The sequence below is a fragment of the Penicillium crustosum genome (assembly GCF_028827405.1).
Source record: "Penicillium crustosum strain IBT 35664 chromosome Unknown utg000002l_segment0_segment0, whole genome shotgun sequence".
In the NCBI taxonomy this organism is placed as follows: domain Eukaryota; kingdom Fungi; phylum Ascomycota; class Eurotiomycetes; order Eurotiales; family Aspergillaceae; genus Penicillium; species Penicillium crustosum.
In genome coordinates, this window is record NW_026623123.1 from 7,027,537 (window position 1) to 7,041,376 (window position 13,840).

The 13,840-nt window shown below is 46.6% G+C and overlaps 5 protein-coding genes across 5 annotated transcripts; 1 reads left to right on the forward strand and 4 right to left on the reverse strand.

The window, feature by feature from the left end:
* Positions 1 to 25: 25 nt before the first annotated feature.
* Positions 26 to 1,816, reverse strand: N7487_006190 (SGNH/GDSL hydrolase family protein; the record flags this gene model as incomplete). The annotated part of the gene is made up of 9 exons (XM_056873937.1): positions 26 to 325; positions 392 to 628; positions 689 to 748; positions 802 to 895; positions 950 to 1,037; positions 1,159 to 1,283; positions 1,333 to 1,385; positions 1,445 to 1,481; positions 1,575 to 1,816. 9 exons carry the CDS (start codon positions 1,814 to 1,816, stop codon positions 26 to 28), a joined length of 1,236 nt encoding a protein of 411 aa, XP_056731657.1.
* A 2,522-nt stretch (positions 1,817 to 4,338) lies between these two features.
* On the forward strand, positions 4,339 to 5,896 carry N7487_006191 (acyltransferase family protein; the record flags this gene model as incomplete). Its single annotated transcript, XM_056873938.1, has 4 exons — positions 4,339 to 4,452; positions 4,511 to 5,138; positions 5,194 to 5,426; positions 5,495 to 5,896. 4 exons carry the CDS (start codon positions 4,339 to 4,341, stop codon positions 5,894 to 5,896), a joined length of 1,377 nt encoding a protein of 458 aa, XP_056731658.1.
* A 2,034-nt stretch (positions 5,897 to 7,930) lies between these two features.
* On the reverse strand, positions 7,931 to 8,840 carry N7487_006192 (uncharacterized protein; the record flags this gene model as incomplete). Its single annotated transcript, XM_056873939.1, has 4 exons — positions 7,931 to 8,118; positions 8,215 to 8,275; positions 8,342 to 8,449; positions 8,817 to 8,840. The coding sequence occupies 4 exons, from the start codon at positions 8,838 to 8,840 to the stop codon at positions 7,931 to 7,933; spliced, it is 381 nt and encodes a 126-aa protein (XP_056731659.1).
* A 1,165-nt stretch (positions 8,841 to 10,005) lies between these two features.
* Positions 10,006 to 10,486, reverse strand: N7487_006193 (uncharacterized protein; the record flags this gene model as incomplete). Its single annotated transcript, XM_056873940.1, has 2 exons — positions 10,006 to 10,226; positions 10,441 to 10,486. The coding sequence occupies 2 exons, from the start codon at positions 10,484 to 10,486 to the stop codon at positions 10,006 to 10,008; spliced, it is 267 nt and encodes an 88-aa protein (XP_056731660.1).
* A 1,429-nt stretch (positions 10,487 to 11,915) lies between these two features.
* On the reverse strand, positions 11,916 to 12,729 carry N7487_006194 (DUF202 domain-containing protein; the record flags this gene model as incomplete). Its single annotated transcript, XM_056873941.1, has 2 exons — positions 11,916 to 12,008; positions 12,067 to 12,729. The coding sequence occupies 2 exons, from the start codon at positions 12,727 to 12,729 to the stop codon at positions 11,916 to 11,918; spliced, it is 756 nt and encodes a 251-aa protein (XP_056731661.1).
* Positions 12,730 to 13,840: the final 1,111 nt, after the last annotated feature.

The window sequence follows — 13,840 nt, forward strand, 5'->3', positions numbered from 1 at the left end:
CCAATTTACATCCAAGAAAGAACGATCAGTATTCCTGCTGATCGTTCCAGTAAGTAGTTCCAACGGAGACTTCACCAGTGGGCTCAAGGTTCCACCTGAGAACCAATTTAACCCACTGCAACAAGTGACTCGCAATCTTGACATGACCCACATCCGTAAGATGGTTCTTGGGGTTAATATCGTTGTGTTGCAGCAGACCCTCGGTAGGGAAATAGTAGACAAAACCACGGTTCTTGAAGTGCTCATTGACCTCCCGGGTCTCTTCCTGGTAGTAAGTGCTGCCGACGTACTTCTTTCCTTGCTTGGTGAAACCTCCCCATTGAGACTATTGAATATTAGCTAGATGAACCTCAACATTCACAGTCAAAGTTACAAATAGGATAATACATACCATGAGGATGATGATCGCATTAGGCCAGTTGGAGTGGATATCCTCCACCAAGTCGACGTAGGCATGGTAGTAATCCCTGCCGGGGATCTCGTTGGGGTGGCGGTGATCGTTACCGCCCATCTGGATGATCACAAGATCGGCCGGTTGCTCTGCTTTTACGTCCCACTTCTCGGGGTTACGGTCGTAGATCGAACGTGCGCGAGAGCCGGGGTCTGAGGCACGGTGCCAGTACCAGCCCTAGTGGTATTGTTAGTTGATGGTGAGGTTCCTAGAGAAGATACGGGGCTGGCGACATACCACGCCGCGGGAGCCGCCGTTGTAACATTGTTCATCGGCAAGACACACGCCGGGATAGGCCTGTGAGACTGTCAGCATATCGAATCAAGGATTCTAAGTATGGGTGGACTGACTGTGATGCCATATTCGACGTTGCCCAAGCCATTGGCGAAGAGGAAGGACCAGGATGAGAGTGTCTCATAGGTGGCGAATTGCCCAGATGCAAGTCTTGGAGACGGTTAGTTGCATGGAAGAGTAGGTGGCGAAGGTGGGAAGACTCACGAGCCGCCGATGATCTCAACTCTCTTCTCGAAGGTAGGAGGCTTGGTGAGGGCAGCGCCATTCGCGACAGCTACACCAGCGATTTGAACTGTGTAGACGGTAAGTAACGAACAGATTGAACGACAGGGTGAGACTTATCCAATGCCCCAATTTGTCACTGTAGGGTAGTTAGTATATAGACCTTGCCACTGGTTTGATGGAATACATACCTCTCATCTCAAACGTATTTTTATCGACGGGTTCATCGCCATCTTTGAGATCTGACTCTGGACCAACAAATTGATATGTTGATGATGCGGTGATATTAGAAAATTGCCAGTCGAGAGAGCCGATCCTGCTGACATTTAGAGTAATGAATACATAGAGAGGGAGATGATACATACCGGTAGGCCACGAGGACACCTGTGTTGGTGCTTGGACCGAAATGGACAGCAAGCTACAATGATGTTAATATGTGGACCCTTTTTAACGTTGATCGAAATAGACAAGATGTACCTTTTCCCCAGAGAATTCGACTTTGATTCCCGGTGCACTAAGTTAATTAGTAAACCCGATAAAATAATAAAGAAAGTAATACCTACGACCACCCTGAGTATCGATCCAAGGTTAGTATTAAGGTTAAAACCAGAATCCGGGGAAGAGGAGCGGGATATGGGGAAACATACAGGAAATATGTTGGCTATCCCAACGACCTTTGTAAGATATCTCCGGAGCATCCGCAGGATAGTTCCTCCATGAATCGTCCAGAGTCACCGGTTGTAACTGGCCTGGGTATGCATTCTCTCTCACTTGACCGTTCTCGAGAATGGTGGCCGAAGCCACCAAGGCCCATGAAAGGAAGGCTGTAAATGTTTGTCCAAGCCGCATTTTGGAAGTGACAGAGTTGTTCCTACACGAATTCTGGTTCTTCTTCTCCTGTTACACACCTCAACCTCATCGACTTTCTCCTGACTAAGGGGTAAATTTAGACGGGTCTAAATGGATGTGTCGGGATGAAACTAAAATTGCGTGACCTTGGCCCGCCACCACCCGGCTTTGCCAAGCTTGTGTATTGGGTTTGGTGTACGCCGTATTGTCATTTGAATTACAATACCATGAAGAACCGAGAACCATATCTGATCAATTCCCCGACCCTTAAATCTTTTTTAAATTGGGAAAAAGTGGGTATTGGTCCACACGAGGTGGAATTGGCGGCTCTAGAACAGTTTGGAGTAGAAAAAGTGCACAGTGGCTAAAAGAGCATCTCAACCCCGAATAATACGTATGAGGTATGTCAAACGTCAATACCTATCTCCGACTCGGGGATATTGTTATAGACAGCCCCATATGGATAGCCACCACATACACACGTACACCCCTGCACATCTATTATTATAATACCATGCAGGGGAACTTGTAACCTTGGACCACAAAGACGATCTTTTCTATATAAATCCCTCCAGGGCTGAAAGTCAGAGTTTCGCATTTTGTCAAATAAATGGGTCGCCAAGATGCGAGATAATTCCCATTCGAGCAGACAAAGACGCATTGTGCTGAGAGGCGCGGGAAGAAGATCCCCATAGGGCTTGAATTTCTTTTCTTTTCTTTTTTTGGCTATGCATCACGTTCGTCATATCCCCCCCTAGCCTTACAGAGAATACGCTGGTTTGTTGTTCTGATAATAGACATAATGGTAGATATGTAGTATATACAAGTTGATTGGGACCTGAAATAGCTAGGTCCAGTCCATGTTGCTTGTGTGTACTATCATGTGGTCGAGAACCGAGGTTAATGGACTCCGTACGGAGTACAACAATAAGAGTACTGGTTTGGACGATCAACTGTCATAGGGCAAATAAACAAATACTAGGTTGGATTAATTTCGCCTTGAAATTCCAGAAGGACCCATTTTTTCAATAGTCCACGGAGCAGCATGGCATCTGAATAAGTAATCCCACTTAGTGGGAGGCCAAGAGGTGCCTTTGCACTATTGGCTAAATTTGTTATTATCTAGTTGTGATGCATGTTTCAAATTCCTTCGCTTCAAACATCAATCAAGTTCAAGTGTCACATTCCCAAAGGAAATGGAATGTTGTGCTTTTGGTACGGAGTAGAGTCTCCTGTTCACCATTCCTGAAACTGTGTTCATGGTACGGAGTAGTGTATCGGGAAGTTCCCGAGGGCCCTGGCGATCGTCACGGAGTCCGAGGATTAGATAACGAGTACAACGTTGGAATCGCGTCCATACCCCATACAACACGGATACTTCATATAGAGTTCATACTCTAGCATACAGAGCAGTACCCATGAACATGCCCAGGGTTCTCGGTTTCGTATTTAGCGGAAATAGGGGGTTAACTTCCTTGAATTCCATCCCCTTCGATCCCTTTTAGTTCCGTACGGAAAGAGGCCAATGTTACCGGATTTCAAGGGAAATCAATTCGAAACCTAAATTCCGATTTGCCGTTGAGTATGACCCCTGACCAATTAAAATAGTGTCTGGGACTACGTGCCAAAAATGCCAAGATCTGGCGCAATTTGAGGCGGCCTTTAGCCCATGGTTCATATGGGGAAAATAACAGCCCTTGATTGGTCGGTTACACACTAGTTCGCGTTGATGCGCAAAGCGTCGTCAGCTTCTACATTTATTAGATAGCTTAATTTGTGAAAGGCTGGAGATAGCTTCAATCTGCTACTTGGGTTAACCCCTTTCACCTGTTTGTATGGAGTATGGAGTCCGGATACGGAGTATGCAGGACAATGCTCATCCCCGACGGCGTAACTATGGATTGATACATACAACATACACACATAATGCTACATGTAGGTGCCTGCTTTGGACGTGTTCTCTCATCTATATTGTACATCTACTACAATTAGAAGGTAATAGAATACGATAAACGAGCGGACTATAATTATGCATCTCATGTATAGTAGGTATAATTTACATATCGTCATATATTTGATGGGTCCTCCGTATTGCCCTTGTATTTCATTCAAAAGGGTCCACACCCAAGCCCCACGCGATACAGTTGTAAGTAAATTCCCCAGCTCAAGTTGCTCATTCGCCTCGTACCCGTTTTCCTGGCCAAGATCTTCGACTCGTGGGGATGAACTCGGATTTCTCTTACATATACCCCATTCTCCTATCTTGGTCACTTTTCCTTCTGAACTTTTCTGCGATCTATGGGGAGATTTCGCATTTCTAGGCTCTCTTAACCTTATCCGTCCCTTCCTTTCTTTTTATACCAGCGTCTTGTTTTTGGTTTTTGGTTTGGCACTTTTTTAGAGCTTCAACGTTCAATATTTATGGTCTGACTTAGGCTTTCCATTCCAACCAACCCACTAGAAACCCCGAGTCTCCCTATCGGACTCGTTCGGTCTCTCATTCATTCGTTATAACACTCGTCATGGAGTACATACAACCCAACCACATTTACTCGCGCATATTGGACAACATTCCCTGGAAGTCCGCAGATCCATCGGTGAAAGGTGATCCGCGGAAAAGTGTGAAGTGGATTGATGTGCGTTCGCATATCAGCCTTATAGGGATATTCACTGGTTACTGACATCAAGCAATAGGGCCTCCGAGGAATCGCCTCATTCCTAGTTATCCTCACTCACCTTGCCCGAGCCTGGGATTATGACCTCTTCGCCCCCCGCGACGATGTTGACACCCCTCCCCGAATTCTGCAGTGGCCCGTCTTCCGTATCCCTTGGCAGGGCCGTTTGGGTGTCACCATCTTCGCCTTCTTGACTGGCTACGTTTGCGCTCTCAAGCCGCTCAAACAGTCCCGCAATGGCGATATCCTTGGATCCTTTACATCGGTTGGCAAGAGTGCCTTCCGCCGCCCACCTCGCCTCATCTTCCCTGCCACCATCGCCTTGATCATTTCATGGGTCATGGCACAGTTTGGCGCCTTCATTGCCGCTAATCGCTCCGACTGTTGGTGGTGTCGTTACGCAGCCGTCGATTTGGCGCCTACTTTCTGGGAGGAGTTCGTTCGGCTGTTCAAGACCTTCCTTGAAGTTTGGACCACGGGCTATATGGCGTACGATGACCACCAGTGGGCTTTACTCCCGCTGCTTCAGGCATCGATGTTAATTTACGTCCTTATCTGCGCAACGATGTTCTGCAAGTTCCGATTCCGTGTCGCCATCTACGTGGGCATGTACCTCTACTTTCACCAGAACGCTGCTAAAAACACTGGTAAGTTCCACGTCAAGCCTCAATAACACCCACCCTGGTACTAACGAAGAAACAGAAACCTTCCAAATGCAGGCAGTCTACGGCATGTTCCTCAGCGATCTCTCATATGAGAATGGTTTCAAAGAATTCGTCGAACGCCACCGCTGGGGCCGCAAGATCGTAGCAGGCATCCTTCTCTGCCTCGGTCTCTTCATCTGCTCATACCCCGGTGAACACCCCGAATGGGCCACATGGTCGACCTACATGGAACAAGCCTCGCACTACCTCTTCCCCCGAAGGTCAACGTCGGTAGACGCTACTCCGCCCTGGGCGTCGACCTCATCATTTTCGCCATCTATATCTCACCCTCCACCAAGGAATTCCTCTCCAGCCGTCTCCTCCTTTGGCTCGGCAAGCAGAGTTTCGCCGTTTACCTCGTGCACGGCACTCTCCTCCGCACCGTTCTGTGCTGGATGCTTTACGGAATCACCGGCCAGCCTTGGGACGGTGACATTGTCGATGAAAAGGGTAACCCGATCTACGGCGAGGACGGCGAACCTCTTCACCCGCATTGGATCCCCATTCGCGCCCCTTGGGTCGTGGCTATTAGTATCCCAGCTTGGATCGTGTTGGTCTACTTCTGCGCCACTTTGTGGACTGGCTATGTTGACCCCTTCTGTGCGCGCATGGCGCAAAAATTGGAGAAGTGGATGTTCGAGGAGGGTGATCAAGCTCCACCCCCGCTGCCTATGACTAGCATTCCTATGCCGACAGCTTAATTTTGGTGCGTTGTGTGGTAAAGACATGGAAATGATTTCTTAAGAAGCGATGCCCTGGCGGCGGAAGCTTCCTGTCAAGTGTCTATATATGTCACTCTGTTACATTTACTTTCTCATATCTTGCATTTTCTTTCTATGATTCACCATTTGATTCTTTCTTTTTGGCCTATTTTTATCATATTTGTTCAGATCATGATTGGTGTTGTTTTTTTTTTTTTTTTCCTGCCCCTCTCTTTTCCGGTTTTTTCTCTCTACGAAATGGAGACATTCAAGCCGAGGACTGTCGGTGACTGTGGATAAATTCGGATGTACATATGAGCATAAAAATCAATACCCAAATGACTTTGTATACATTCCCAATCCCAAAATCAACCTTGTGAGCAAGGACCAAGTACCATGTCAGCCACACAGCCCGCCTAAAAGCCCAGCCCTCTCAAGTCTCAGCTTTGACTCGTCTTGAATATTCAATTCAATACATTCGCCCCAGAAGAAGAAAAAGGGGGCATGACAAAGTCTTAACTCCGAAGAAGACCGTCAGCTCCAGACTCCACTATAGTAACGAAAGTAATGAATCCAAACACGGTATTACCAAAAACCACAACGACACGACCATGTCATTTCCCCTGAAAGCCGCCAAGCCATCCGAACAGCAGAAATAAGGCTGGATCACCACTGCCAAGGAACCCACCCTCGTGAAGTAACACCTTTCAAGGGTATCCGGGCGGCCCAATGCGCGCCAAGACCCTAACCGAGTATTCGCATTCGTACCAACTGCCGAGATACCCATGTCCCACACTTTATTTGGGCGCTTTTTGGATAGGTTTGTCTGTGAGCAATGCGACATGTGTCCACCTCCCTTCTCCGATTCTTCCTATCTTTTCTTGTCATGTCTGCCAATCCGAGAACCATCTAGCCCCCCGTGATTTTCTACTGTGGGTTCCTACGATGTGGACATGTGGATTATCATATGGAGGCTGGGCCGTTTTAGCGAAACCCTGTTCCCCATTTTCAAAGTTCAGGTTCAGGGTTGTTGAGCTGAGCTGGGCTGATTATCCATTATATCCGCTTTCCACATCGGGCACGGATCCAGTTTGCTCCGCGAGCGGACCGGGTCTGGTTCGGAGTGGACAGCTAGGGTTACAATCAGGTACGACGTACTCCGTACATGGGTTGATATAATGTAACTATAGTGTATGGAGCATGTAGTATTTCGGTGAGGTATCGCCCGATCTAACACCGTGTCTTCTTCGAGAAGGATGCGTGGTTTTTAGATGTCTTGGTCCGTATGCCCGAAGGGGCAGGATCGTTGATGGTCACTCCGTATCTGGCGGAAAAGTCGGAAATCAAAATGGGGCTTGATGGATGATCATCTGGCCTTACAGGACTTGCATGGGGCTGTTTTATTTGAAACGGCTTCGAATGATTTACTCGGAACTGAGACCGAGGTACTTCATACACGTCAGTTTTGTCCCGCGGTTTTACCGATTATTATTAGTTTGATAGAACCCGGAGTATTTTTATTCCGATGGGTCGATAGGTATTCCATCAAATGATCTACATCTATAAGACAAGGAGTACGTATGTACTTGTTAGTGGCGAGCACGAAATTTTGGTGGGGTATAACATCAACGTTGTGATCAGCCTTAGAGAATCCATGGGTACGTCAGCACCAAGCTTCATATTGATCTGTGGATGGTCACTGGAGTATCCCTGAAATTGACTACGTACGCATGTACAATAACACCGAGAAGTTGTGAGATACCAAAGTGGTTAGTCTACACCGAGCTATGATTTTATACCATAGTCACGTATTCCTATATTTAGTGCCTATAAATATCATATGATATCTCGGCATGGTTCGTCCTCTATAAAACTTTATCCTGGGCTACTACTTCTACGTCTACAAAGTTCTGCATGCTCCACTCTAACATCAGGACGGATTTTGATAGTGAATAACTTAACCGAGAAATTTTCAATTCAAGATATCAAGATATGGCGAAAAAAAGACTGCGGCGCCGGTCCTCCCCGTATGCTTCACAGTGTGGTATTTCCTCCGGTTTGGTTTTCATACCACACAGCACGGCAGTGCAACCAATAGACCCATTGTTGGTGCAGGTAATTTAACGCAGCTTGGGCCTCCAATGGGTCGAGATCAGTGGGAGGGATTGTTAGGTAGTTGAAGCCCTCACCTTGCGCAGTATCGAATGCAGCAGGGCCGTAGGCTATGTACTAAACGTCAGTAAATTGCTTCAACTGGTACACAGGCTATGCTGAGTAAGGAGGCTGAATGCTGGCTCTAATAATTACATAGAACATACCTTGCTTCTTCTTTCCCTGGCCCCAGTGGGCAATATGGTAGGCTCTCTTCGGGTCAGAGGCCTATTACGTCAAACGCTTCATGTTAATGTTTCATTCTGCCATGGGGGTTCATGCTAGAGTACTCACCGGGCCTTGGGACATTCGAACAGCTGCATCGAAATTGGTCAGGTCTTCGTAAAGAGCATGACAGTGGGTGACCAAGTGCCCTTCCACTTCGCAGTGTTTGCACCACACCTATTATAATTTAGTTAGTATCCGCTTATCCCTGATAGAGGTTCTGCAGTTGCTTGAGTATATGGCGAGGATACAGAGGGGAGGGTGTTAGAATTTATGTATTGGTCCTCGCCGGGAAGTTCGTAACAGGCGAGAGTGCGGAAGGTTAGGGATTTCAGAGAAGGGAAGATAATGCCCAACATAATGCAGCGGTGTCAGACCATGCTCAGCAAGTGAAAGCATCAGATTATCTAGCCTGTGTGGCTATATGATCGACAGCATGCAAAATGGGAATTTTTAGGATGGATGTTTGAGGTGAGGAGTCCCGAGACTATATATTGTCCATGGAGACACAAAAATCAACAAGCAGACAAGATTATTTACTTACAGGGTGCTGGCTGGAGTCAGCCATGGCTCAAGGAGAGGATGAGAAAATGTTGCAGATCAAAATCAAGGCTGAACGCGCAGATCGTGGCGTCATTGGAGTTGTGATTTTGAACTGAAGTAGGAGAAGGAAGAAGAGATGAGGAAAGGAAGATGGAGGGGGAGGTTCTATGACCAGAGCAAACGCTGGGGAGACGATGGTGAGAGTAGACGAAGATTTGGGAACTTCAAGACCCTCTCATCTCTCACTGTGTTTGGGCTCCTTCTCTCTTACCATTTCAACTCCCAGTCTCTCACTTCCAAATGACTCTCTCTTCACTTTCACAAAACATTTGTTTGTTATTACTGACTCGAAGCACTACAGTCAGGTAAAACCAGCTCTTTTGGTCACAATACAGAAGGATTGACACAGTTTGTTAGACTATCCATAATCCTTTCTTTGGCGCCTGTCAATATTAGCCTACCTCTTTAACATGGCTCATCCTCTTAAAATACTTTTAATACTAGGCAGCTACTCTTACATCCATTCTATAAAGAGCTATATGTTCCATTCTCATGCCACGATAAAACCTTTTATACCAAATGCCTAAGGCCACTCAAGAGATGTTCAGCTGCCAGGGCACTTGCTATGTCTCACGGAGAGACCAGCCGCATAGCACCGCAACCAGCAGGCTCAATGTTGGTGCAATTCACCAGCATCTCAGCCTCTCTCACAGTTATGTACATAGTCTCCTATTTACTGCCTATCAACATCGTCACCCCTCAATATGATTGATTATCTGGAGATTTAGATTGTGGGCTACGATTAGAATTGGGGGTATTCCGAGGCATGAACGGCGTGGACATCCCATTCGTCTGTGATGTCACGGCTGCCAGAGACGGACGAAGAATCCCAGTGGGCATTTCCATAGTCGAGAGGGAGCTTGTGCTTCTTGAAAAAGCAGTGCTGGGATGACGTCGTTTTTGCCGTTGGAGTTGTTGGTAGCATCTACGCACTTGATGTGGTAACTATTCAAGCATGTTGAGGAGCAACTAATAATGCCTCATCCACAGTGTCCGATTGCATCATCTAGCGCACCAACAGTCCAAAAATAGAGTGACTTTTGCTATCCATTCCACCGTAACCTCTTTCCTACTTGTCAGAGGCTGAAGCCCATCGAAATGATGTAACATGATCTAGCTGCTACCTTTTCCTAGCAGATTATCGTTGTGTCGCCCGGTTTAAATTGGGAAAAGACCTGCGTAACGCTATTGTTGTTCCACATGGCGGGACCATAGCTAGTGTCGTCGATGCTGTTCCAAGTAGTTGGCCAGCGCTTGGGCCTCGGAGTTAGATTTGCACTCGGGATCGACGAGGTGCCGTTGCCATCACCAAGGAATCTCGATGTGGTGGTCAATGAAGCATACTTCGAAGCTAGTTTAATGTCAGTATCTTAACTTGACAGGATTAGCACACTATGTTTGTGGATGGGAAGAGCAATTTGGGATAACCAAAGCATTCATGACTTTGGGCTGGCTGATGGCAATGTAGCTCGGCAGGTATGAATACGGTTCAACTCTTAGTAAGGAATAGAGGTTGTGGCCGTGGGGATATTATCCTTGGCTCGAAATAGTTGCATCAAACATACGCTTCTTTTTCTTGCCCCAGCGAGCGACACGGTAGCGGGTCTGCATGACAGAAGTCTGATATGTCCAAGATTATGTATTAGGATTTTGCTCTGTCATTTAATGTATGGTAGAGTCCTCACCAAGCCCTGGGTTGGATATCCAGTCGCAATGCCATTGGTCGTGGCAAAGCTAGTCACGTCCTCAAAAAGACGATGACAATGAACGAGACCATGTCCATGTATCTCGCAGTGCTTTCAGAACAACTGTGATACGTTAGTTCGCATCTATATGCGCTTGATATATCCCGTGTTATATATGTTTGGGGAGGTGACAAAGGCACAACCAGAGGCTGTTAGAAAATGGAAGTTGCATCGCGCACAAGGATGAAGCGCCCAGGGTGAAGGTCGTGGCCAGGGAACGAATTATGATGCGAGACATAGTAAGATCAAACCAGGCGGTAGGGTTATGCCACTTGATTTTTAAATTAAGTAGTTGTTATAGCGGTAGATTTGTAGATTGAGGGCTTTAGGGTAAGGAATGCCGAAACAATCAGGGTATTTCGCTTACAGGGGATTGAATAGACCTAGCCATGGTAGAAGATAGCGATGAAAGTTGATGTCTGAGTAGTCAAAAGGATGAGAATGAGAAACGAAGAAAGGAAGGGGGAGAAGCGAAAATGGGGAGAAGGAAGATAATGTATGAGAGTAAACGAAAATTGTTTAACAGTAGACAGCCAATAGCCATCTGATTAAATACGCTCTCGTCCCGCTGGGGTTTGACTCTTTCCCTCTTCCTTCTGTATTCACATTTTATTTGCCATTCTCCTACTTCCTGGCCCATAACCCTTCACTCCCAAGAGGTTATCTAGTCTCTAAACGTTGGACTTGATGTGACAACCGCCTGCCCTGTTTCTGTCTACCTGGGTTTGTTCGAGCAACAAGCGAGCATGCATTCAACCAGCTTCAGTTGTCGTATCGATGACTTCAATCGGCCATTTCGCATCGTCTTATTCAGTTACTTCGACGAGCAAATAGCAGCTTTGTTGTCCATCTCCACCACCTAAGTCAAGGGAGATCGAAGGGCATAGAAATTAGCAGCGGCATAAAAGACCATTGATATACCAGAGTCATCACTGCGCGAGTTCGGGTTGATATCTGTCAGTGCGAGATATGCGGACCCTTCAGAACTATGACGTGGTTCTGTGGGATAGCCGGTGGGTATTGAAGACCAGCTGGCTCCACATGCGACTTTACTGGACAATACCTATCCCAGCTGGCTTTAATGATGGAAATGCTCAGGGGAAATGATAGCGCGCCCCACAAATAAGAGACGGATTTGATTGGCAGGTAGGTTAAAATATGGGAACCTCGGAGCCATACCATGAAGTCATAATTACATATGCTCGATAAGATGGATGCTCAATAAAATGCTCAGAACTTTTGCTTCGCTATGTAAATGCATATCTAACCAGAGTAATAGAACCATGAGCGATAATTCACGACCATAATATTCGATAAGGCAAGGCACTGGGGTTCAAGCTGATTTGGATCGAGATGATAACAATAAGAACCAAGCTCGCCAAAATGACCTGAGCGTAGGGAGTTGGTTAGTATTCGAAAACTGGCGACCGTCCTAGGGAGACTTACAATAAATAATAAAATTCCCACCGAATTTAACTCCCACCCTCCGGCGTATACTTTCCCGCGGACAATAGCATTTTGTTGCCTCCAGAACCGGAACGCTCCTATCAAAGCGACGACAACAGCCACGAAGTGACAGGTAACCGAAAGAGGGATACCGACTTCGTAGAACGATAGGCGATCGACTGCGTGAGACGGCCGTTGGAGACGAAAAAGCTGCGCAATGAGTACCCCTTGCATAGCGAAAACTGTAGACGTGCGGATGTAGGCAAGGAATGTCCTTTCCAGGGCTTTGACGAAGTCAATTAGAGTGCCAACAACGTGTGCACGGTACAACGTACCGAAGTGATCTCGATTGCTCTTCTGCGCCACAGTTATAATCACATGTCGTGTCCAGAACCGACAGATGTGGCCCCAAAGGCCACTGCGGGCTTCGCGTCTACGCCGGGAATCCGCCTGGGAGATAGTCCTATGTGTAGGCACATGATGCTCGTCGCCAGAAGAACCGGATGGGGTCGAGTAGTCCAAATCGTTGTCTTCTTGCGTTTGGATCGAATGGAGCTCTAATGCTTCTCGGTCGTTATCGCGGGTATCGGCTGTCGGGCGGGAGTCGGTCAGGATTGCGTTGGGCGGTTCCTCAGGAACAAGGGCTTCACTAGGCTCGGTCATGATGAGAGGTGGACGTGGAATGTAGGCGATAGCATTGCGGGATGTCCTCAAGCTGAGGAGTTTGTCTTGAGAAAGTGTGAAAGTCCCAAGGGAAGGGAATGTTTCCTGTTGGGTTCCCCGGGGATCGGCTCCAGCCGAACGTCAAACATTTTGCCCCGCATAGTATGAGGTTACATTGTTCTTTGGGGATATTATTTGGTATTAGAAAGGTTCATAGAATGTAGACAGAGAAGTAAACGATATATCTCATATTTGAAACTATATACAACCCATTTCTATACTCTACGACTCCATTGAAAACAACCCTGTATCCATTTTCATATTGACCAATCAGAGGTCAGAGAATGGCGATTGCATCATTTTCCTCCGTTATGTTGGAATGTGCTGCCAATGACAATGCTTCATAACCAACGATTTATTGCATGATCAGCTGTTTTCTTTACCACAAGTAGCTAGCTCGAATCTAAACACATACAAATGTGTTAGATCCCGGCCTAAAGCTCGGATACTGTTGCTTAAATCCAACGTGTTTTCTATCTGATTCACGGGTTTGTCTTGGAAGCCCCGTTGCGGAAGCTAATAGTCACCTCGGAGTGACAACTGCACTCTAAGACTAGGTCGGTAGATGAGTTAGTCCTGAGGATCAGATCAGTATGTATATAGTTTGTCGTCCAAGCCTGTTTGTACTATCATTTTTTTTTCGTTGCCGTATAGACGTCGTGTTTTATACCGAAGCTGCTGTACCAACTGCTATGTAACATCAACATAAATTCAAGTCGAAGCAGTCCATTGAATGGTGGAATATAGATATATATATGTGTGTCTGGTGTCTCGTTCGAGCGCGCTCCGAGAGAATAACACGGATATATTCGATTTTCCGCTCCGGGCTCTGTTGGCATCTGAGACGCACGTATCAACCCTCACAACCACTTCACAACCTTGGAAAAATAGCCATGGACTATATAACATCTTTTTTAACTGGATAACTACCCAACCTATAGAAGGAACTATGAATAACATCCAACTACGGTGAGAAAGCTATGACGGGGCCCCCTCATACTAAAATTAGGACCCGTGACCCAAAAAGGAAATGTTATCCATTGTCAACCGA